Source organism: Ahaetulla prasina, chromosome 10, assembly GCF_028640845.1.
Source record: "Ahaetulla prasina isolate Xishuangbanna chromosome 10, ASM2864084v1, whole genome shotgun sequence".
NCBI classification, from domain to species: Eukaryota; Metazoa; Chordata; class Lepidosauria; order Squamata; family Colubridae; genus Ahaetulla; species Ahaetulla prasina.
The window spans coordinates 8,174,802-8,199,766 of NC_080548.1; the positions used below are offsets into that span (position 1 = coordinate 8,174,802).

Here is a 24,965-nt window from a genome sequence, read left to right on the forward strand (position 1 = left end):
CATGCAGGGAGCCATATTATCTGTCTATTTCAGCAGAAACCATTTGTTCTCATCTATTTCTTTTGAACGCTAGGTGAAGAAAGCATCTGATATAGGAGAAATGTCTGCAAGAATGAATAAAAATTTGGGACAAAAGTCTGCTTGTTCTGCTTGCAAAACAAGACTTAGCTTGGTACCCACTGTGTCCCTAACAGATTTACAGGACTTATCTGGGTCAACCTGGTTGGCATCAAACCACACTCTTCCAGCCAGCACTACTTTATTTGGGGCATTTATCTCATGATTCATTCCTTCAAACTTCATCCCATAGATCACTCTTGATTAAAGCAGGACTTGGACAGCTACTTTTTGCCATGGTCTTGCATGATAGCTACTTTTTCTTGGAGTCCCACCAATATTTAACATATAACATAACATAACATAACATAACATAACATAACATAACATAACATAACATAACATAACATAACATAACATAACATAACATAACATAACATAACATAACATAACATAACATCAGAGTTGGAAGGGACCTTGGAGGCCTTCTAGTCCAACCCCCTGCCCAGGCAGGAAACCCTACACCATCTCAGTCAGATGGTTATCCAACATTTTCTTTAAAATTTCCAGTGTTGGAGCATTCACAACTTCTGAAGGCAAGTCGTTCCACTTATTAATTGTTCTAACTGTCAGGAAATTTCTCCTTAGTTCTAAGTTGCTTCTTTCTTTGATCAGTTTCCACCCATTGCTTCTTGTTCTACCCTCAGGTGCTTTGGTGAACAGCCTGACTCCCTCTTCTTTGTGGCAGCCCCTGAGATATTGGAACACAGCTATCATGTCTCCCCTAGTCCTTCTTTTTGTTAAACTAGACATACCCAGTTCCTGCAACCGTTCTTCATATGTTTTATCCTCCAGTCCCCTAATCATCTTTGTTGCTCTTCTCTGCACTCTTTCTAGAGTCTCAACATCTTTTTTACATCGTGGCGACCAAAACTGGATGCAATATTCCAAGTGTGGCCTTACCAAGGCATTATAAAGTGGCACTAACACTTCACGTGATCTTGATTCTATCCCTCTGTTTATGCAGCCCAGAACTGTGTTGGCTTTTTTAACAGCTGCTGCACACTGCTGGCTCATATCTAAATGGTTATCCACTAGGACTCCAAGATCCCTCTCACAGGTACTACTATTGAGCAAGGTACCACATATACGGTACTGGTGCATTTTGCTTTTTTGGCCTAAATTTAGTGGATAACCTAGTGCTGAGGTTGTGTGATATGCAAACAAAAACAACAACAACCAGATACTGTATTCTGAAGATTAACTCAAAGATATTGTTTTTTTGTGAAACCAAACCAGCTCAGGTTGGGACTAAACTAGCTCAATTAACTTTTTCATCAGATTTATCAAAAAATGCCTGACCATTCAAAACACTACAGATAACCAATGTACGTTATAAAAAAGAAATGAAGACCAGCAGAGCACATCCATGAATACCAACTGGCAGTCATGACAACACTCATTAATCTCACAATAACCTGGGCAGACTCAATCATACTGTTGCTTCAACTGAAAAACTGTAAGCATCCTAGACTAAGCTAAATAAAAAATGCTATGGAATTCCTGGAAGCTTACAATTCAGACAAATCTGTTCTCAGCAGACACATAGAGATAAACTCCATGTTCATCCCATTCAAAACAGATTATTAAAAAAAGTTAAAAAACAAACAGACCAGAATACAGTCTCTCCAGCAGCCTGTAACCAGGTGATCAAGGATTGACACCAGGCAAACAATCTAGCAGAAAGCAATACCCTAATCAAGGACTACTCAGGAGAAAATCACCCACCCCACACATACACCCACCCCAATACTAACCAGGCAGGGAACGGGGAGGGAACAATCCCTAGACTCATTATGACTGATAGTAGCAATGAAATTATCTTCTTTTAGAAGTTTAGTTACCCCAATTCATAGACATGTCCATGAGATGCTAGGCTGCAGCACTGACTTTGATTAGTCTCAGAAAGTTAGCCAGAGTCAAATTTAATTGGTCCTTTGGTGGAAGTTTTCAGAAAAGCCCAGGACTGGTGATTAGATTAGGATATTGAAGAAACATCCAAGAAGGTATTGCAATTAAACTCTACGCTATCATTGCCAAGAAAACAGGATAAACATACTTGAGTAATCATGGACTTTATTTGAACTTAGAAATTTTACTATATTTCCCATCCTATAAAATTTTTAGGATGTTAACTTTGGTCAGATGTTTTTCTTCTGTCATTGTAGGAAGAAAACAATCTTCAGTCCAGACTATCCTAAGTCATCAAAACCATTTTTGACACTGTCTACAAAATCTAGGAGGTATCAGGAAATACAGCAGAAAAACAACCAAGCAGTTAAGGACCTCTTTCTCTCACTTTTTTTCTCCCCAGTAGTACTTCTGAAAGTACTGCTTTACTACAAGGACTTACAAGAAGGCAATGGCAAACTGCTTTCATAATGCTACCATATCCAAAATATCATCAGAAGTACAACTCAATCAAAGTATACTTTGGTTGAAGAAGAATTCTTCAATTTTTGAAGAATTCAATTTTTTTTTATTCCTCTTTTGATTTGAAGGATTAGTGGATTCAATAAACTAGACCTTATATTAGTGTGTGTGTGTTTGTGCATAAGTATATCAATCTTGGTTGCATTTGAAAAGCTTACCAGAACCTGGTTGGTTCATAGATGAGAAACTTGGAAATAACACTAGAGTTTATGGTAGAACGGAAGTTAAAAAAAAACATTGAGAAAGGAGACACTGGCAATCTATTTCCTTGTTGCTGCCAAGAAATTGCATGAATGCATCCATGAGATGCCCAGATAAATGGCCAAAGCTCAATAGGTCTAGAGAGGACAATGTTGGAAAAAACAGTCCTAAAATATGTATGTTGGCTTCTTGTCATCATGATCTTTGATTTTCATAACCTCCAGCAAACTTTAAGGATCATCAAATCCAGCTTGTAGAAATCTCACTGATCTGGTTCAAATGATAGGAAGTTTGCCTCAGGGAAAACAGGTTGCATGGCTTGCAAACAGAAACAAGATATGTAGAAGGAGTGCTGATGCATGCTCATGTCACAAGATAAAAGGCTGCTCTGAAATACATAAAAGTGCTCATCCTTCTTTCTCCAAGATCAGCCTTTTGAATAATCCACGAGCTGAGCTATAGCTGACCTTAATTGTACAGTTCTCTTCTTCAGTGTCATGTTTTCTTTCTGGAAACTGACAATGGGGTATTAAGATTTGGATTATGACCCTAGCCCACATAAGTAATGGGAAGGCTTTAACTACTTGCTACAGTCCACATTTAATTGCACTGGCAGCACCTCATCAGTTTTAACTGGGTTCAAATCAGTGGTGGGATTCAAGTAATTTAACAACCAGTTCTCTGCCCTAATGATTTCTTCCAAAAATCAGTTTACCAAACTGTTCAGAAAGTTAACAACCGGTTCTCCCGAAGTGGTGTGAAACTGGCTGAATCCCACCACTGGTTCAAATGCTAAACTGAGTTAAGTCTACTAAGTGTTTTTTCCCTGGAAACTGGCAATGCTTGGGTGAGGGCCCACCAGAAACTGACAATGCTTGGGTGAGGGGCCCAGGGTTGAAAACTTCATTAGGAAGTCCCTCCATCGAAAAATAAAAATGTTACTGCAAACGTAACATGAATATATTGATGAAACCACCAAGATTCAACCTTAATTTGAAGGAAAACTTATCTTTTTTAAAAAAAATAATAATCTTAATCTTCAAGCTTTCAGTCTACACTGGGTGTAATGAAGAATTGCCCATCCCTTTCCTCCGGCCCCAAGGGAGAGAAATATACAACTACCTCAACAATGCTGAATGAAATCCCTTCTCCTATCTTTGTTTTAGGGACAGAATATTTCTTACTTCATTTTTAAGATGAGCAAGTCCACCTCCTTTTGTGATACTACTCTGCTGGTCTAATACATAGCAAATTATAGAACTATTTTAATTTCAATTTTAATATAATAGTAATGCAATGCTTTAAATTTGATTCCAAAACCTAAGCATGCATGTAATTATTTTATTAGTCTTAGTCTGTTTAATTCTACAATGACTCTGGGCAATCCTACATTACAATTAAATCCCAAAGCATCTAGATGATAAAACATTCTGAAGCAATAAAATATACATGATCATCATTTTTTTTCTAATTCAAAGTCAGGGTGGAGAGGGTCTAGTTTTCAGGGCTCTTTTATATACACCAAAGAGGGAAGTAGACAAATCTCAGGGGGAATAATGTTCCCTAGTGCCACAACAAAGAAGGTGTATTTGTCAACAACCATACTTTATGTGAGCAAATGTATGTGGAGCACAATTAAAGTCCTGAAGTAGTTCAGGATTTAAGGCATACAGCATGTTTCTCAAAAGTTCAGATTGCATAGCATTCTGAATTTGAAGGCAAACAAATGGGGACTGTCCTTCTGAAAGTTATGTGGGAACAGTAGCAATTACATTAAAAAAAGGGAGTTTACATCCTGGAAATTAGCATTTTAAAAGTTTTCATCCCTGCTGCAATCTGTGTTTCGGAAATGAAATCAAGATGATATGCATTGGAAGAAATTATTGGGCAATTCAATTAAAAACACAGTAGATTAAGATATGACCAAACTTTCATTTGTTGGGAAGTGTCAATGTTTGGTTACAACATTTTCTATATTTGTTTTAAATCCATAGAAAAATGCAGGATTAGTATATTATGCTGCTAAAGAAGACCTGAAGGTAGGCAGGTTTAATAACAAATTGCATAGCCCTGAATAGAATTAATTAGGCTTTGAACTGAAGGAATGTTTTTTTAAAAGACATCTAAAATTTTACTGGGGGGACAAACAGCTATGTTTACATGGCATTAATTACAGAAGAGCTACAATTTAGTGGACAAGTGCAAATTTTTCAGGGAAGTGCTAACTTAAATTTCTGTTTTTTTCAGTTTAAAAGATTTTGTATAGGCATATTCCTCGGTTAAGATCTTATGTTGATAAAAGATATGATTGCAGAAATTTAATGATCACTCTTTCATGTCTCCAGAACCTCAATTAGCTGACAAATTCTGGGAGGTGAGATTACATAATTAAAGGGGGAAAAAGTAAACAAAGTTGTATTTCTTTGTAACAAGCCTGTATAAAACATCCCCCAACAGATCTTGCATTGTTCTCTCTAGTCTTCAGCAGGAGAGGCATCTTAATAAGTTATCTTTCAATGTTTAATTGCTCCACTTGTAAGTTTTATTATGCCTTGCTTTGTCTCTCATTCTACTAAGCAGTATTAGCAGAAGCAAACAGCAAAGCTACTCTGGTTATATTTAAAGTTATAGTCAATCAAAACAAAGCCCTCACTTTTTAGGTGTCTTTGAACACCCCTCACACATGGCACCTGCTAGCAATATACTTTCTTTTCTTGTTCTTACCCATCCATGAAAGTACTTTTCTTGCAAAGATAAATAGAAACTGGCATTCCTCTGGAACAGGCACAGCTTTGTGGAAACCGAGTCACTCATGTGAGATGTGCCCTTATAACATTGGGGAGTTTAGCTTTAGTAATTACAATTATATTCTGCCTTTCTTCCAAGATGACACCTGTCATCTTTTTCCTCCTTCTGTTTTATGATGCTACATGTACTATAGGTTGCACTCTTAATTCTCACACCAGGAGTTTGCTTACCAAAGCAGAAAGCAACATGGGAGATATGGAACCCACTAGTGTAAGATAACAGATCTTCAGATGTGTTGGATTCCAGCTCTCAGCACCATTAATACTTTTAGCCATGGGACTAATAGAACAGGAAGTCTAGCATATTTAGAGGGTATCAGATTGGAGAAATGATGCCTATATTTAATCTACTGCAATGAATCTATCTCTCTTAAAGATACTCCTTGTCTTACAACCATTCATTTAGTGACCATTCTAAGATATGACACTGCTGAAAAAAGTGACTTATGGAAAGTCCACACATCTATGATTGTTGTAATATCTCTGCAGTCAGAGGATCAAAATTTGAGCCCTTGGCAACAAGCATACATTTATGATGATTGCAATGTCCCAAGGTCACATGATCACCATTTGCGACTCCCGGCTGGCTTCTGACAAACAAAATCAATGGGAGAAGCCAAATTCAGATAATGAGCCCATGCTTCACTTAACAATCATGGCAAAAAGGTCATAAAATCAACTGTGATTCACTTAGCTTGCTTAAGCAATGGAAGTTCCAGTCCCAATGGTGAACGTAAGTCAAGAACTACCTGCTTGTATTGACATGTATTGTCCTTCATCATTACAAAGACCTAAATCTTTTTCTTGTCAAGAGATCTCTGGGTAAAGTATTTGTGGGTTGTGTTTGTCTAATAAGGAATCAATGCAGAAATGTATTTACCTTCATAGGTTGCTTTGAACCCTAGTAGGTTCCTCACACTATCAGTCTGGAAGAGGAGCCACATCTGATGTTGAGTGCTGACAATCAGATCAGGGACGGTTGTACCTGTTAAACTGTCAAGAAAGAAAAGAAACTAAAGCAGCAGCAGCAGCAATGATCAATTGTAGAGGTATCTGAGGATGGAAGAAACAGCTCCTTCTAAAAGAGAACTTGTTAGGAGAAGTAAATGCAGTGTTGCTAAAATGACTAATAGCGAGAGGGAAGGCTTTGCTGGGATACTTCTTTGCCAAATGTTTGGAACAAAAACTAGTGGCATTGATTTCCCTAAGGCTATCTCTACTATTAGGTAGATAAAGGTAAAGGTAAAGGTTCCCCTCGCGCATATGTGCTAGTCATTCCCGACTCTAAGGGGTGGTGCTCATCTCCGTTTCAAAGCTGAAGAGCCAGCGCTGTCCAAAGATGTCTCTGTGGTCATGTGGCCAGCATGACTAAATGCCAAAGATGCACGGAACACTGTTACCTTCCCACCAAAGGTGGTCCCTATTTTTCTATTTTTATTTTTTACGTGCTTTCGAACTGCTAGGTCGGCAGAAGCTGGATAAAGTAACGGGAGCTCACCCTCTTATGCGGCACTAGGGATTCGAACCGCTGAACTGCCAACCTTTCAATCGACAAGCTCAGCATCTTAGCCACTAAGCCACCACATCCCCTATTAGGTAGATAGTGATGGGCATTTTACATAGCAGATGCTGAGTTCATGAGGGATGTATTTTGAAGAACTGAATTCTGCATGTTTCCCTCTCATCATTAATTTGCAAGACCCCAGACATGGCAGAAAACGTTATTGTATCACCCTAAATTGACTTATATGATACACATGGAATAGAGGAACACAATCTTGTATTCACCACAGACCTGACCCTTCATCTCAAAACAATAACCATCATGATAATACAGTGAAACCTGTTGCATTTTTGTTATATCTTCTTGCTCTTTCTCATGCTGTCCCATACTTTGATAAATGGATGCACATTTCTAATCTACTTAGATTTCCAAAATAAAGTAACAGTTTAGGGTTTCCTACAACTATAAGCCAATGCAATATTTTTAATGTTCCACAATAGAATTGAAGAACCAAAAATGAGCTATGTAGACCATTTCAAAATGTGGTGATGCAAATAAGTCCCGCAAGTAAAATTAAAAAGCAAATATAAAGTATATCATATAAGACTATTTGTAGAAATTACTACCAGTACATTGCTAAACTAAACTATAAGTAGTATCATTAGAAACCAAGAGAATCTTTGACTCTGGGACTTCTGGGACTTCTCATTTCCATGCAGTTTAGATAATACACTCTGCACTTCACCTTGCTTAGTCAACCATGCACACCAACTATAGAAATGCCAAAGCACATACAGCAAACTGACATCAAAACGAGAAATAACAACCTGATGCCTGGGACCTCCTTGATCAGTGTCATTGTATATTCAGTACTGATAAGTCAAGAATGATCTGATGTGACGAGATATGACAGTAAGGAAACAGTAATGAAATTGTCAAAGCCTTAATTGAGAGTCCCAGATCAAAGGATCGTCATTTAATCTATTGCTCCGAGGCTGACTTTGTTATAGACCAATTCATTCCAAAATAACTCAGCCACATTTCTATCAGGGTGAGCAAATTTGAGGTTTGTGGGATCGTTTTTTTGTCTTTGTTTTTATAACAGCATCACATTAGATGCCCAGTTGTGGCTTTCTCTGTGTGTCTACTGCAGCATGTTTCTTGTTTTCCATGGTAAAGTGTTCTCAAAATGTGCTTCTTGTGTTGTGTATGATAAAGAGGGATGTTTTAATTCTTGCTTTTGCTAAATAGATTATTACCCTTGATTATCTATTTATAATCTCTAGCAATCTACCACTAGATCCTGTTCTATTGACTTTATGCTGCTAGTTCTAGTATATTCCTCCCCAGTTTCCTTTTTAAAATAGTTTTTATTAAAATATTTTACATGTATAATAAGACACATACTAAAATAAAAAAGATATGATAAATGCAAAAGAAGGGAAAAAGAAAGAAAAAGTTGATAAAAAGAAAAAAGGAGAGAGAAAAAAGGAAAGGAAAAAAATAGAAAGCATGAAAGGAAAATAAAAGAAATGGCTCCAATAGAAGAAAATATTCACAACTCAGAGCTGAATTGTGGGGTCCTTGGTGCTCTCTGAGCTTGGTTGTTTTCTTACAGACATTTCGTTACTTGACTAGGTAACATCATCAGTACTCGAAGGAAGTGGGTTTTGCACCAGTGGTGGGTTTCAAAAATTTTTACTACTGGTTTTGTGGGTGTGGCTTGCTTGTTGGGTGTGGCTTCATGATCATGTGATTGAGTGGATGGGGCCAACTTGACGTCACTCATGGCCACGGCCACTCAGTCACATGACACCCCACCTAGCCATGCCCACAGAAAAAGGTAGGAATTTTTTTTGAATTTCTACTTATCTACTTATTAGGCCTGGCCTAATCTATCAAAGGCCTCCTCCTGCATGCCCTCCCTTCACCAGTCACATGCTTTGCCCCATTTCACCTCCTTCAGCGGCCCCAGACCTAGCCCCACTTCCTCCCCCACCACCAACTCTTTCTTTGGGCTGCTTACCTTCCTCTCACGGCAGCTGGTCCTTTGGTAGTTTTCAGCAGCCTCCAGCCGGCCACCGCTGCAGGGAAGGGGCTGGCAAAGATGCGGCGGCTGGGAGGCTTCACACAGTTGCATTGAAAAAGAAAAAGGAGAGAGAAAAAGGAAAGGAAAAAATAGAAAGCATGAAAGGAAAATAAAAAGATATGATAAATGCAAAAGAAGGAAAAGAAAGAAAAGTTGATAAAAGAAAAAAAGCTCCAGGCCACCAAAAACTACCGGAGATCACCAGAAAATCCACTGCCTTTGCACCCCTGTTCTTTGCGCTGTCCGTGCAAACACATTCCATTGCCTGCTGCATTGTACTCGGACTGATGCAATAGGCAATTTTGGAGATCTCTGATAGTTTTCGGCAGCCAGCGGTCGCTACCAGTTTGGTGACCCAGGCCAAATTACCGCTACCGATTCACTTGAACCGGTGCAAACTGGTAGAAACCCACCACTGGTTTACACTCATTTTATATACTAATGGCTTGCCTTGTCTGTACTGGAGGGAATGTTCTTGGTGGTTCCTTGATTAGGCTGTGGTTACTGTTAGCTTGTTTGCCTAAACTGGTAGTTCCAAGACTTGATTATCGGTCTAGTATTAGACCAATTCTTGTCTAGCATTAATCTTGGCATTAATCACTGCTTATCTGGGTGTTGATTGCTGGTGGAGAAGTGCTTTGGTCTTTTTGTTTGGCTTTTTTTCACTACCTATTTGTTAATGAAATGACTACAAGAAAACAACCAAGCTCAAAGAGCACCATGAACCCCACAAAAGGAATGGCTTCTAGTTTTCCTCTCAGCAGTCATACCTACAATTCTATGCCCTCTCTTTAAGATTACATCATAATTCCCTTCTTTCTGTAACCAATTCTTTCTAATCATCAAACTGTAAGTCACAAGGTCTCTCCATTTCCAGTAAGCAGCAAAATATGAAGTTCATTGAAAGATTCCCTAAGAAAGTTCATCTGCCTAATCAATATGCATTATAGATCAGGGGTCTCCAACCTTGGGAACTTTAAGACTTGTGGACTTCAACTCCCAGAATTCCTCAGCCATCTTTGCTGGCTGAGGAGTTCTGGGAGTTGAAGTCCACAAGTCTTAAAGTTGCCAAGGTTGGAGACCCCCGTTATACACATACAGATAACATACAGATAAACAGATATGCATTTGTGTGCATGCACACACACACACAAATGAACACACATCAGATTTATATGAAATCAGATCTGAATAATTTTTCTCATCTCATTAAATTAAATTTTCCTTCTTGTCTACTAATTTTTATTCCTATTTTAACATTTAAAGAAATCATTTTATTAATATGTTAAGATTGCACTTTAGTTATTTTATTGATTATAATTTTGATATCATTGTTCATTGATATAATTGTTGTTGTTGTTGTTGTTGTTGTTGTTGTTGTTGTTGTTGTTGTTGTTGTTGTTTATAACTGGATTATTTACAGTGGATTGCAAAATGAAGTCCCCATCCTGTTCAGAATGAGGATAAAACAAGAAGCCCATGTAATTTAATCAGAAGATCTGTAGCAGATGTATCTCAAAGCAAGATTAGATAAACATTCCATTGCCTGCTGCATTGTACTCGGACTGATGCAATAGGCAATTTTGAGATCTCTGATAGTTTTCGCAGCCAGCGGTCGCTACCAGTTTGGTGACCCAGGCCAAATTACCGCTACCGATTCACTTGAACCGGTGCAAACTGGTAGAAACCCACCACTGGTTTACACTCATTTTATATACTAATGGCTTGCCTTGTCTGTACTGGAGGGAATGTTCTTGGTGGTTCCTTGATTAGGCTGTGGTTACTGTTAGCTTGTTTGCCTAAACTGGTAGTTCCAAGACTTGATTATCTATTTATAATCTCTAGCAATCTACCACTAGATCCTGTTCTATTGACTTTATGCTGCTAGTTCTAGTATATTCCTCCCCAGTTTCCTTTTTAAAATAGTTTTTATTAAAATATTTTACATGTATAATAAGACACATACTAAAATAAAAAAGATATGATAAATGCAAGGTCAAAAAGAAAGAAAAAGTTGATAAAAGAAAAAGCTCCAGGCCACCAAAAACTACCGGAGATCACCAGAAAATCCACTGCCTTTGCACCCCTGTTCTTTGCGCTGTCCGTGCAAACACATTCCATTGCCTGCTGCATTGTACTCGGACTGATGCAATAGGCAATTTTGGAGATCTCTGATAGTTTTCGGCAGCCAGCGGCCAGTTGCTGCCTCTTTGCAGTGTCAATATTTAAGAGGCTGCCACAAAGAAGAAGTGTCAACCTGTTTTCCAAAGCACTAGAAGGCAAAACAAGAAACAATGGATGGAAAACCGGTGCAAACTGGTAGAAACCCACCACTGGTTTACACTCATTTTATATACTAATGGCTTGCCTTGTCTGTACTGGAGGGAATGTTCTTGGTGGTTCCTTGATTAGGCTGTGGTTACTGTTAGCTTGTTTGCCTAAACTGGTAGTTCCAAGACTTGATTATCGGTCTAGTATTAGACCAATTCTTGTCTAGCATTAATCTTGGCATTAATCACTGCTTATCTGGGTGTTGATTGCTGGTGGAGAAGTGCTTTGGTCTTTTTGTTTGGCTTTTTTTCACTACCTATTTGTTAATGAAATGACTACAAGAAACAACCAAGCTCAAAGAGCACCATGAACCCCACAAAAGGAATGGCTTCTAGTTTTCCTCTCAGCAGTCATACCTACAATTCTATGCCCTCTCTTTAAGATTACATCATAATTCCCTTCTTTCTGTAACCAATTCTTTCTAATCATCAAACTGTAAGTCACAAGGTCTCTCCATTTCCAGTAAGCAGCAAAATATGAAGTTCATTGAAAGATTCCCTAAGAAAGTTCATCTGCCTAATCAATATGCATTATAGATCAGGGGTCTCCAACCTTGGGAACTTTAAGACTAGTGGAATTCAACTCCCAGAACTCCTCAGCCATCTTTGCTGGCTGAGGAACTCTGGGACTTGAAGTCCACAAGTCTTAAAGTTGCCAAGGTTGGAGACCCCCGTTATACACATACAGATAACATACAGATAAACAGATATGCATTTGTGTGCATACACACACACACACACACACACACACACACAAATGAACACACATCAGATTTATATGAAATCAGATCTGAATAATTTTTCTCATCTCATTAAATTAAATTAAATTAAATTTTCCTTCTTGTCTACTAATTTTTATTCCTATTTTAACATTTAAAGAAATCATTTTATTAATATGTTAAGATTGCACTTTGGTTATTTTATTGATTATAATTTTGATATCATTGTTCATTGATATAATTGTTGTTGTTGTTTATAACTGGATTATTTACAGTGGATTGCAAAATGAAGTCCCCATCCTGTTCAGAATGAGGATAAAACAAGAAGCCCATGTAATTTAATCAGAAGATCTGTAGCAGATGTATCTCAAAGCAAGATTAGATAAACATTTACATATTGTTTCGGAAACCCTTGCTGAAATCTCAAGATAAATTTTTTTAAGTGGCTTGAAATTATGATATTATGTTATTCTGTTCGGTGAAAAAGAAGGACTGGGGCAACATGATAGCAGTGTCTCAATATTTAAGAGGCTGCCACAAAGAAGAAGTGTCAACCTGTTTTCCAAAGCACTAGAAGGCAAAACAAGAAACAATGGATGGAAAACTAATCAAAGAGAGAAGCTAGAACTAAGGAGACATTTCCTAATAATGAGAACAATTAACCAGTGGAACGTCTTGCCTTCAGAATTGTGGCTGCCCCATTGCTGGAGGCTTTTAAGAAGAGACAGGACAGCCACTTGTCTGCAATGGTATCAGGTCTCTTGTTTGAGCAGGAGGTTGGACTAGAAGACCTCCAAGGTCCCTTCCAACTCTGTCATTCTATTAAATCAGTCACTATCAGTCATCATAAGCATAACTGGTCATTCTGAATTTTTTTGACTAATGGAATATTTTTAAAAGTACTTGAATATTGAAAAATCCTTGACCTGATTTATACGGAGATGAGCTCTCATAATTGCCATTTTCCCCCCCTGTACTCCATCTTATCTGATAGAGTTACAAGATTGGAATTGAAAGCTAGAAGTCAGCTAGCTTTCTATCTTTATTCTATTGTTCTCCAATGAAACACAAAAGAGAAACTATCCTCCATAATCCAAAAGAGGAACAATCCTCTCTAATCCTGATATGGGAACTTTGCTCCAGCCTGTGTCCTTGCAACAGATGAGGTCATTTGTGAGATTATCAGGGTTTTTTTTTTGCAAGGTCAAGTCTCCACAAAAACCCATACAACTTGGTCTTCTCTCCTGAAAGGACTTGGTAGCTGTTGGTCTGGAAGGGAGAGCTTCCTTATCAATTTCACTTACATCAAGCTGGTTTTGGAGAGAAGTCATATGCTTCCATACAACCTGATGGGAATCACTGTGAATTTTTATGGATTCATAGAAATAAATGCCACGAACATGTATTCTTTGCTTCTCAAAACAATCTTGGATAAGTGAAGAGCATCAGGTTTTGATAGGCAGCTTTCCTCACTTAGATCAAAGAGTATTAAGACGCTTTTAAGAACTGGGTCCAAAATATAATTTGTGAATTCAAAGTGCAGACCAGAACTTCAATGGACCTTTTAATTTCATCCTTGTTTTTTGTTTTGATTGGAAATTGCCATTTCTTAACTCCATATAATTGTGGAGACTCTGGAAAGAGTGTAGAGAAGAACACCAAAGTGATTAGGGGACTGGAGGCTAAAATATATGAAGAACGGTTGCAGGAACCGGGTATGTCTAGTTTAATGAAAAGAAGAACTAGGGGAGACATGATAGCAGTGTTCCAATATCTCAGGGGCTGCCCCAAACAAGAGGGAGTCAAGCTATTCTCCAAAAGGCAGGGCAAGCAATGGGTGGAAACTAATCAAGGAGAGGAGCAACCTAGAACTAAGCAGAATTTTCGTGACAGTTAGAACAATTAATACGTGGAACAACTTGCCTGCAAAAGTTGTGAATGCTCCAACACTGGAAGCTTTTAAGAAAAGATTAGATAACCATTTTCTGAAGTGGTGTAGGGTTTCCTGTCTGAGCAGGGGGTTGGACTAGAAGACCTCCAAGATCCCTTCCAGCTCTGTTATTCTGTTTTCTGTTTTCTTTTCTTTTTTTCCATTTATTGGGCAATTTGGAACTTTCTCTACCAAAGAAGAATGGCCAAGTGTTTTAGGGCAGTGATGGCAAGCCTATGGCATGCAGAACCATCTCTCTGGACATGCCAGCCATTGCATGTTGCTCTTCCAGGTTTTTGTATGTTCATGCGTGCTAGAAATCGGAAGACCAGGTGACCGCCGCACATGCCAGAAACTGGAAGCTCAGTTTCCCTGCACATGCATGCCCACTGGGGAACTGCTCCTCTGTTTTCTGGCACTCCCACGTAGTTTCTGGCCCCCACACGTGAGCACACTCCTGTTTTGGCACCCGGCACCGAAAAGGTTTGCCAACACTGTTTTAGGGGGTAAACTTTTAGATACACAAGAATGTGGCATTTAAGAATCCAATACAATAATGGGATTTAGAATCACATTTTTAAATGTTTCCTCCAATAGAAAAAACTCAAAATGAAATGAAAAATGAAACAAAAACAACAGACCCCCTTTCCCCACCCCCACTCCCAGTCCTCCGGGAGAAGGGCGGTATAAAAATCGAAATAAATAAATAAATAAATAAATAAAGCAGCAGCAGCAGAACAAGGATAAAATATTACTGTCAAAAATGTTGACTGTGATATGATTTTTGACTTGAAGGGAATTATTTATTTATTTATTTCGTAATGCTGGAGCACATTTGAATTTCAACATCTTTTTTTTTTCCATATTAAAATGTATCAAGTTGCTTATATCATCAAAGGGTTGCAAAGGAGTTTACAGGTAAATTGTAAACAAGGATAAAACATTAAATAAAATGAAAATAACATTAAATAAAATAAAATAAAAATAACACAACAGGGCAACAGAATAATTCCACAACAAAAATACTGCCAAAGTACACTGAAAATGGAAGATTTCCATTAAATATTTGAAGATCAAAACAAAACAAAGCAAAAAACACCCCACCCTCCGGTTGGTGGAAGTTCCAAATTCAGGTCATTGCAAGTGAAATATTTTCTAGAAATCTAGGAGATACATAAGTAAAAAAAGGAAGAAAAAAAGAAAAAGAAAATAAATATCAGAATAATATGTGTAGTACAAACAGGGCTGCAGACTCACATGCTCCTTTTTTCTTTCTATCAACCTTCATTTTTTGCTTTTTTGTCTCTCTCTCATCCCCCTCCCCTCAATTTCCCTCAACTGCACATTTAAATCAAAACTTTTTCCATTTGGGAACTAACTATATTGTTCTGCAATTAGAAACATCAGCATGTCAAGTACCATGGAGAGCTGAACAATTAATCATCAGAGACCCATATATGGGAGTTGAGGGAATTATTCACAATGAGTTATTTCCTTGGTAGTCTCTTGTGTTATTTTTCAGCTACAGCTGACTTTTTTCTTTCTATTTCTTTACTACTGTCCATTTTAGTTTTATGGAAAACTGCATCATTCCCTAGCCTACAATACATCCACTATATAGCAATCAGTCCAAACAGCAAATTGTTCAGGGCTGAAAGGGTGACATACAGAAGACTGTATCCTGGATCCAGTCTGACTTTCCCATCTCATCATCCTTCTCACCACTGGACATATTGGTTGATGGGGGCTGGAGTCAAAAAACATTTGGAGAAGCATGAGTTTTGCTTATCCCTGTTTAGACACAGGACAGAGATAAAATTTCTGACTTTTCCTAACTGAACCAAAAACCTGTTAAAACACAGAAATGATGCAACTAGAATAAGAATGTTCAAAACCATTGTCCAGAATCTTTCAGCCCTCAAATTAATTCCATCCTATTTTTCACCAAAGATTCATCCTAAGACCATGATAGCAAACCTATGGCACATGTGCCAGAGATGGCATGCAGAACCCTCTCTGTGGGCACGTGCGCCATCGCCAGCTGCTCATCTGGTTTCCGGTGTGCATATGCATGCCATCCAGCTGGTCTTCGCAGGCACCGGAGCACCAGAAAACTCCTCAAAAAATGGCCCAAAACAGCCAAAAAAACAGGCATGCATGCGCCAGACAGCTGATTTTCGGGTTTCCAGTGCTCCGGAAAGATCAGCTGGCCAGCGCACATGCGCGTTCCAGAAACTCAAAGACCAGCTGGCTGATGCACTCATATGTGCCGATCAGCTGGTCTTCGGGTTTTTAGCGCTCTGGTGCACGGGCATGCACGCACATTTGGTTTGGGCACTCAGTGCCAAAAAGGTTCACTATCAGTGTCCTAGGAACTTGCTCACTACTGTATATTCTTTTTTTAGTTTTTTTCAGTGTTGCTCTGCCCAGCATCTAATTTAATGGACAAAATTGGAAAAATAAATTCTGGGATTAAATCATCTATACCCTGTTTTCCCCAAAATAAGACATCCCCTGGTAATAAGCCTAATCGGGTGTATGTTTCACCTATACACAGAAGCTCATAAGCATGAATAGAATAGAGTAGAGTAGAGTAGAGTAGAGTAGAGTAGAGTAGAGTAGAGTAGAGTAGAGTAGAGTAGAATAGAATAGAATAGAATAGAATAGAATAGAATAATAGGATAGGATAGGATAGGATAGGATAGGATAGGATAGGATAGGATAGGATAGGATAGGATAGGATAGGATAGGATAGGATAGGATAGGATAGGATAGAATTCTTCATTGTGATTGGACACATAAGGAATTTGTCTCCGGTGCATAAACTCTTAGTGTACATACTGAGATTGCAAAGAGTTTTTATAAAAGGAGTGATAGTTATCATGAAAGACATGAACTATACTGAAAAGAAGCTGGACAACAGTCACATAAAATATGGAACTACCTAATTACTTCAATCATTGTAACAGTATTTGAGGAAATCATTTTGTGTATATTTGGAATTCTTTACTATTTTCTGTTTTATTACACTTTTCTGAAAAAAGTTAGTGACTGTTTTCATCATAAAAAATCAAGCTGGAAAAAATGAATTCTAACCATTATTCAATAAAGATGAAAGATTTTTAGGAAACTGTGATGCTCCTACAGATTAACAATGTAATCCTGCTCAGAAATAAGAGCCATTACTTCGTACTAGAAAGTAAGCAGGTGCATTTGCTGGGAAGTGAAGCCTCAGTCAGTTCTATTTGCCTGCCTCCAGTCATCCTAGAGTCAAGAAAGCCATGATGCAGAATTGCAGTCCATTAAATAATGTAAGAACTGACTTGGTAGATCAGATCAAGAGGCCATCTATGTGTCTCTCCATATGTGTCATCTATATATCTCTCATATGCCCTCAGGAAATTGAGAAAAAAAGATGTTAAGAAGAACATTCTTATATTAGGGCTCTCTCATTTAATATAAGCTATTTAAGACTAGGAGCCCCTGATAGTCACATCTTTCATAATTCATGCTGCCTTTTCTTAACGTTGTCTACATTTTTGATGGTCACCATCACATCTGCAAGTAGAACATTCTGTGGCGTAACTATGGACATTGCTACCCAGTCACTGACCTCTCTTCAGCAATTTTGTTAGTATTCGTGTTCCTGCTCTCTAGAGCTGGGAATGATGAAAATGAAGTGGGGGGGGGAAAGGATATTTAGTTTGCCAATGTGCTTCAGCTTGCAAACTATTCCCATTCTCTGCATGTACAACCTAACATCATGTGTATGTCGTGAAAGAAGAAAATTCATTCATCAAGGAATGAATGGAGATGGGGGCATTTTAATGGAGTGGGGACCAAACAGGAATTCCCACCAATGGATAAGTGCCTGCTCCAAAGCTTTCTTGCACCTTTCATCCAGAGCAGAAGGTGAACTAATGATTGGCCCAGATTCTGAAGACCTATAGAAGCTTCAAGGCAGCTTAGAAATATGGAGTGGCCATATCTATCTCAGGTTAGTGCAGCCTTTGCAGACGGAGGAGGACATAATGTTTAACAGATTAACAGAGTTGGAAGGGACCTTGTAGGTCATCTAGTCCAAACCCCCTCCCCCTCAAGCAGGAGACCCTACACCATTTCTGACAAATGGCAGTCCAATCTCTTCTTGAAAGTATCAAGTGATGAAGCTCCCACAACTTCTGAAGGCAAACTGTTCCATTGGTTGATTGTTCTGACTGTCAGAAAGTTCCTCCTTATTTTTAAATTGAATCTCTCCTTGGTCAATTTCCATCCATTATTCCTTGTCTGGCCTTCAGGTGCTTTGGAAAATAGCTTGACCCCCTCCTCTCTGTGGCAGCCCCTCAAATATTGGAACACTGCTATCATGTCTCCCTTGGTCCTTCTCTTCACTAGACTAGTCATGCCCATTTCCTGTAACTGTTCTTCATATCTTTTAGTCTCCAGTCCCCTAATCATCCTGGTTGCTGTCCTCTGCACTTTTTCCAGAGTCTCAACATCTTTTTTATAGTGTGGTGACCAAAACTGGATGCAGTATTATAGGTGTGGTCTTACTAGGGCTTTATAGAGTGGTATTAGTACCTCACTTGATCTTGATTGTATACCTCTGTTAATGCAATTTAGGATTGTGTGGGCCTTTTTGGCTGCTGCTGCACACTACTGGCTCATATTGAGCTGATTGTCCACTAAGACTCCAAGATCCCTCTCATAGTCACTGCTATTAAGTCTTGTTTCACCCAGTTTATATGTGTATTTTTGGTTTTTCTTACCTAAGGTAGGACTTTACTTTTCTCTACATTGAATTTCATTTTGTTAGGTAGGGCCCAGTATTCAAGTCTGTCAAGATCTTTTTGGATCTTGAGCCTATCTTCTACGGTGTTAGCTATTCCAGCCAGCTTAGTATCATCTGCAAATATGGTAAATTCCCCTTCTATTCCTTCATCTAAGTCGTTTATGAAGATATTGAAGAGTACTGGATCTAAGAACCTTGTGGCACCCCACTGCATACTTCTCTCCATGTAGACTTACATGGAGACATTACATTAAGGACTACACGTTGAGTACTGTTTGTCAGCCAGTTGCAAATCCATCTGGTGGTGAAGCTGTCTATCCCACTTTTTTCTAGATTACGAAGAAGTAGGTTGTGGTCTATTTTGTCGAATGCCTTGCTGAAGTCTAAGTATATTATGTCCACAGTATTTCACTGGTCTATTAATTTAATCACTATGTTGAAGAACGAAATAAGATTGGTTTGTCATGGTCTGTTTTTAACAAACCCACGCTGGCTGCTAGTTATTACTTTACTCATTTATAGGTGTTGGCAGATCTGTTTTTTTATTATCTTTTCCAGTATCTTCCCAGGTATTGATGTTAGACTGATTGGTCTGTAGTTTCCTGGGTCTGTTTTTTTTCCTCCTTTTTTGAAGATGGGAACCACATCAGCTCTTTTCCAGTCCTCTGGTAGTTCCCCAGTATTCCAGGATTTTTGAAAGATGCAGTGCAATGGTTCTGAGATGTCATGTTACATGTTATGTAAGAATCTCTTCCTTCTATTAATTTAGAATCCCTCCCATATTTTATTTCAATGGATGATTCTGAGGTTGTTGGTTTTTTTTTAACTTCAGCATGATTTTAGACATCATGTCCCACTTAATCTGGATTTTTTTTCCAAGTTTTAAAAACCCCAAGCACTGTAATATCACCCTAAAAATTCTAGATGTGCCCAAGAAGTTTACTTAGGCCTGGCTAGAAAATACAGCAAATGATAATGGAAAACTCCTAGAGAAGATTGAACAAGAATTCTTTCAATTCTCTGAACTTTGCATTAAAAAAGAGACAACTTCTCCCCTGTATGACTGGATACCTCCAGTTTTCCCTCATACAAAAGGTATTCATGATGTAAAAAGGTTGCCATGAATTATGGAACACTTTGCATAGACCAAGTTCAGTAGAAAGATGTCTCTTGATCTCAATTCTATCCTCCTTTGAGGTTTTCATGACTCCATTAGTAAGGCACCAAGCAGGTATGGTGCTTTCTAGTTGTTCAAAGCAAACAAAAATGAACAAAAAGTAAACAAACATTTTAAAGTAGCATTTGCATCGTCTGATCAAATGCACAGGAAATGTATTTATTCATTTTTTCCTATTATAGTGCAGAAAATTCAGTTGATTAGTTTTGGAATTTAAACTCAGCTGATTATTTCAGGATGTCACATTTTTTCATCCCGTTTTAACTGTCTATAAACTACTTCAGAGACCATCTAAGTAGATATTGTGTGTTCTTTGCAATCTCAGAGATTAGAGGATGCTTAGAGTTCTGATCCCATAAATGGTGAGAGAGGTGTGGATCTCAAGATAGCTTTTCTCTGTGCTGGCTCTAACACATTGGAACATTTGTTATAGGCCTTCCATAGAATATTTAAACCTTCTTATTAAAACAGATTTTGAATTTTAGCAATTATCTTGCACTGTTTTGAGATTTTTTAAAGGAAATTTTGACAGTACATGTTTTTTTATATATCTTACCAGTTTATGCAGTTTTGTGTTCACGTTGGTCAGAATCTTGGGAAGTGATAGACACAGATATAAAATAAATATGAAATGCTCTAATAATACCTCCCCCATTATCATTCTTTCACTCCCTTGTTATCCTATCTAGAACTAAGGAGAATTTTCCTGACAATTAGAACAATGAATCAGTGCAACAATTTCCCTTCAGAGCAGTGGTGGATTCCACTTACCTTCACTATTGGTTTGCTATCGTGACCGCGCCCATGTGCGCTTCACACATGCATTGCTTCTGCAAGCGCAGACCGTGTATGATGATGTCCGGGTGAGTGGGTAGAGCCTCCTGCCGCCGCTACCGGTTCACGTGAACTGGGGCAAACCAGTAGAAACCCACCACTGCTTCAGAGGTTGTAGGCACTCCAATACTGGAGGTTTTAAAAAAGAGATTGGATAACCATTTGTCTGAAATAGTACAGGGTTTCTTGCTTGAGAAGAAGGTTGGACTAGAAAGCCTCCAAGGTCCCTTCCAACTCTGATATTCTGTTATTCGTTCTCTTCCCTTCACCAAAAACTAAGAAGCACTGTGCCTTCTCTTCCAAGCAGAAATTGTTCCACCACCAATCAATCACTTCTTTGTCTCACTTTGTTTCCCCCCAAATTTATGGGACATTTCAGCAGAGGGGATTTCTAATTTCCTCTCAAGCCATAACCTTAGCTTTAGCACAGTAAGCTAAAACATTTCTCCTCACTTTGCACCCATTCACATTCTCTGTTCAGTTTATTTGTTTGGAATAAATTCCCATAGGTGGAAGAGAAAAGCTGATGGCATGGGAATATCTTAACAAGAACTCTTTTGACTTGTCTCTTTGAAAGAGCAAATTTTTCTTTCCTCCTGACACACTGAGTGCTTCATACTCAATCATCTCTCTATGCATAATTCATCCATCTGTCCATCCATCTTTAAGTAAAGACTGAACACAGCTACTTTACGTTGAGAGGGGAACTGGTAATGGCATTAGCTTTTTCCATAATTCAATCTTGGCACAATCTCATGTACTTGTTTTTCCAGGCAGTTAGCCTGATGTAGTTTGAGTGATTGCTCGGTCAATGCGTTTCGAGCCTCCAGTTATCCTGAGTAAGAGGGACCCAAGAGCACAAGGGGGTCACCTCCGGTCCAGGATAATTGCTCAGAAGTCTCTTGAAGCAGCAGCAGAAACATTGTGGGGTCTGGGAAAACAGTTCAGTCCATAGCAACTCTTGATTTTTAGCCTGGTCTAGAAACCTCTTTAAATTGTACAGTTTTTCAGTATTTACAGTTGTGTACACATTATGACTGGATTTGCTTTGATGGTGGTGGTGGTGGTGGTGATTTTTAAATCATGCAAAACAAGGGATGCTAGAAACAGAAAACCAAATTTTTGGTAAGTTTAATGAAAAGAAGGACTAGGGGTGACATGATAGCAGTGTTTCGATATCTCAGGGGTTGCCACAAAGAAGAGGGAGTCAAACTATTTTCCAAAGCACTTGAAGGCAGGACAAGAAGCAATGGATGGAAACTAATCAAGGAGAGAAGCAAACTAGAATTAAAGATAAATTTTCTGATAGTTAGAACAATTAATTAGTGGATTAATGCCTTCACAAGTGGATTAATGCCTCCACAAGTTGTGGGAACTTTAACACTGGACGTTTTTAAGAAGAGAGTGGACAACCATTTATCTGAAATGATGGCTCAGGCTGTAAGATAGCCTGTTATTAAAACACAGCAGCCTGCAATTACTGCAGGCTCGAGTCCCACCAGGTCCAAGGTTGACTCAGCCTTCCATCCTTTATAAGGCAGGTAAAATGAGGACCCAGATTGTTGGGGGGGGCAATAAGTTGACTTTGTAAATATACAAATAGAATGAGACTATTGCCTTACACACTGTAAGACGCCCTGAGTCTTCGGAAAAGGGCGGGATATAAATGTAAATAAATAAATAAAAAATGGTATAGGGCTTTGTACTTGAGCAGGGAGTTGGACTAGAAGACTGCGAAGGTCCCTTCCAATTCTGTTATTCCGTATTCTAAGTGGTTTGATTTGAAAAAAAACCTTTTACCCAAAAATGGCTAAAGTATCACTCTAATAATCTGAAGCTCTTCAGTTATAGATGGCCAGGGAGACTTGTGCCTACCTATAGTAACCTAGGCCTAACAAGCACCCACTATCAATCTCTTTCTCCTGCCAGTAATTCTCTGATCTGGCTTCTTCCATCATACCTTCTCTGGCCCTGCTGCCTGTCAGCCAACTAGATACTGGATACATGCCCTGGTCTAGCAATAGAAAGGCTCTATTGAAAGAATCTTTTGGAAGAAGAGAATTCCTTTTTAGCAGTATCTTAGGACAACAATTGTAAATGCAGACTTGACACAGTTAAAACCAGGAATTCTGTAATCAATCAATCAATCCAAAGGACACAAAGGGGGGTATAGCAAGGTGAAATCAACACAATAGAACTGAGGCTTCAAAAGTTGTTCTCAATGTTTTCTTTCAGAGAGTGAAGCCAATGAAGTACCATGTTTTCCCGAAAATAAGACCCTGTCTTATTTTTTTTAAAACCCCAAAATAAGCACTTGGCCTTATTTTTGGGAGATCTTATTATTTTGGGGCGCTTGGAGCAAGATGGGGCTCCTCTTGCCATCTAACCTGATTTTCAGCTCTCTGTTTAAATATTTTTGGGAAGGCTTATTTTTTGGGGGAGGCTTTTTTTAGTGCATGTGTTCAAAAGCCCAATTGGGCTTATTATCAGGGGATGTCTCATTTTTGGAGAAACAGGGTAGCTAGGTTCAGACTCCACCCAATTAAACTATGTTACTCTTTAGAATCTGTTCTTCTGTTGGCCTGCTTCTTGGAAGCTTCTCTGACCTGTGGACTCAGGCCTCTGTTCTTATATCTTTAAAACATGCCTCTGCTTGGAACTGGGTGGCTTAACCTCAGAGTCTGAGAGGTGGTACATGGATGCCAGCAGAGTCCTGCAGTTTGCTGGATCCACCTTTGCCAGCGTAGAATTACTGGCTCTAACCCTGCTAGAATAACTCCAAACCAGGTCTATAGTCACTAGATGCCTCTAGCTCCATTCCCTCCCCCGTCCTCCTCCTTTGAAGACTAGTTGAACAGAATTTTATCTAAAGAACCTTAAAGTTGCCCTTACTTGTTTTGGTGTTATGAGTTGTGTCCCCCCCCCTCCACTTCAGGAAATAACAACTAATGTCAATTTGGCCATGGGTGCAATGTGAAGTCATTCACCAACCATTTGGTGAGTGTTGCAATCAGGTGACTCTTATGGGAGGAGCCCAAATGGGAGGCGCCCAAAAGCAGCTTTGCTTCCACTGCTTTCTCATGCAGCCTTTTATACACTGGTTGTTCAGGCTGCTTTTCCGTACAGGTTTAGCATCCCTTTCTCCAGTTTTCCCTTTTGGGGGAAGGTGCTCAGGTGGTCACTTTGATATAGTGGAAGAAGTGGATTATCTAGACCCATTTCAGTTAGGTTTCAGGCCAGGATTTAGCATGGAGGTAGTTTTGGTTGTGCTTGTAGATAACCTGGGGCAAGGCCATGGATCCCCAAAGCATGTTCTCTTTGTCATAGCATCTTCCCTATGGAATAAGATTTACCTTGGTATTTGTGTGACTCCCACTGTGCTGGCATGCTGGAAAGCCTTAAGGACCTGGCTGTTCTCCCAACAGCCAGGTTTAGGGTAGCTGGGGCGTAGCTGGATTATGTGCGGATATGATTGATTGCATCTACCTTCAATTGTTTATTCTTTTATAATTATTGTATTCTGATTTTTATGCTGCTGCTTTTATTATATAGCACCCAGAGTCCAATTGGAACTGAACAGTGCCTAAACAAAATAATTTTTTCTATTTATTTTTGTCACAACAGTATACACAAACAAATGTCATAGATAAAACAGCATATCTTGAAGAATATATATATGTATATTTAAAATTATGCATCAACTATATTAATTGGATATAACAAAGGGAACAATAGGACAGGAATGGTAGGCACATTTGTGCTCTTATGCACGCCCCTTATAGTTCTATTATTTATAGTTAAATTCTGCAATTGCACAAAACTCCCTTTAGCTCTTTTTGAGCATACATTTAGTGAACTTCTAGAATGTGCCTGTGAATGACAGTTGTTCAGAATCAAGTTTTGACAAATGTCTACCTCCCATCAGTCTAGCCATTTGTCAATCCTTGCCTCTTCCTCTTCCCCAATTCCTAGACCATGTTAAGTGACTGATGGATGATATGATGAACTCCTCTAATTCTGAAGCTAACATTG

The 24,965-nt window shown here is 38.7% G+C and overlaps 1 protein-coding gene across 1 annotated transcript in view; it reads right to left on the reverse strand.

Moving 5' to 3' along the window:
* The window catches only part of CSMD2 (CUB and Sushi multiple domains 2), a 795,888-nt gene that overhangs the window by 284,330 nt on the left and 486,593 nt on the right, over nt 1–24,965 (reverse strand). Inside the window, exon 12 of the mRNA XM_058195470.1 lies at nt 6,439–6,551. Coding sequence (XP_058051453.1) covers nt 6,439–6,551 — 113 coding nt within the window. The remainder of the gene's footprint in view (nt 1–6,438; nt 6,552–24,965) is intronic.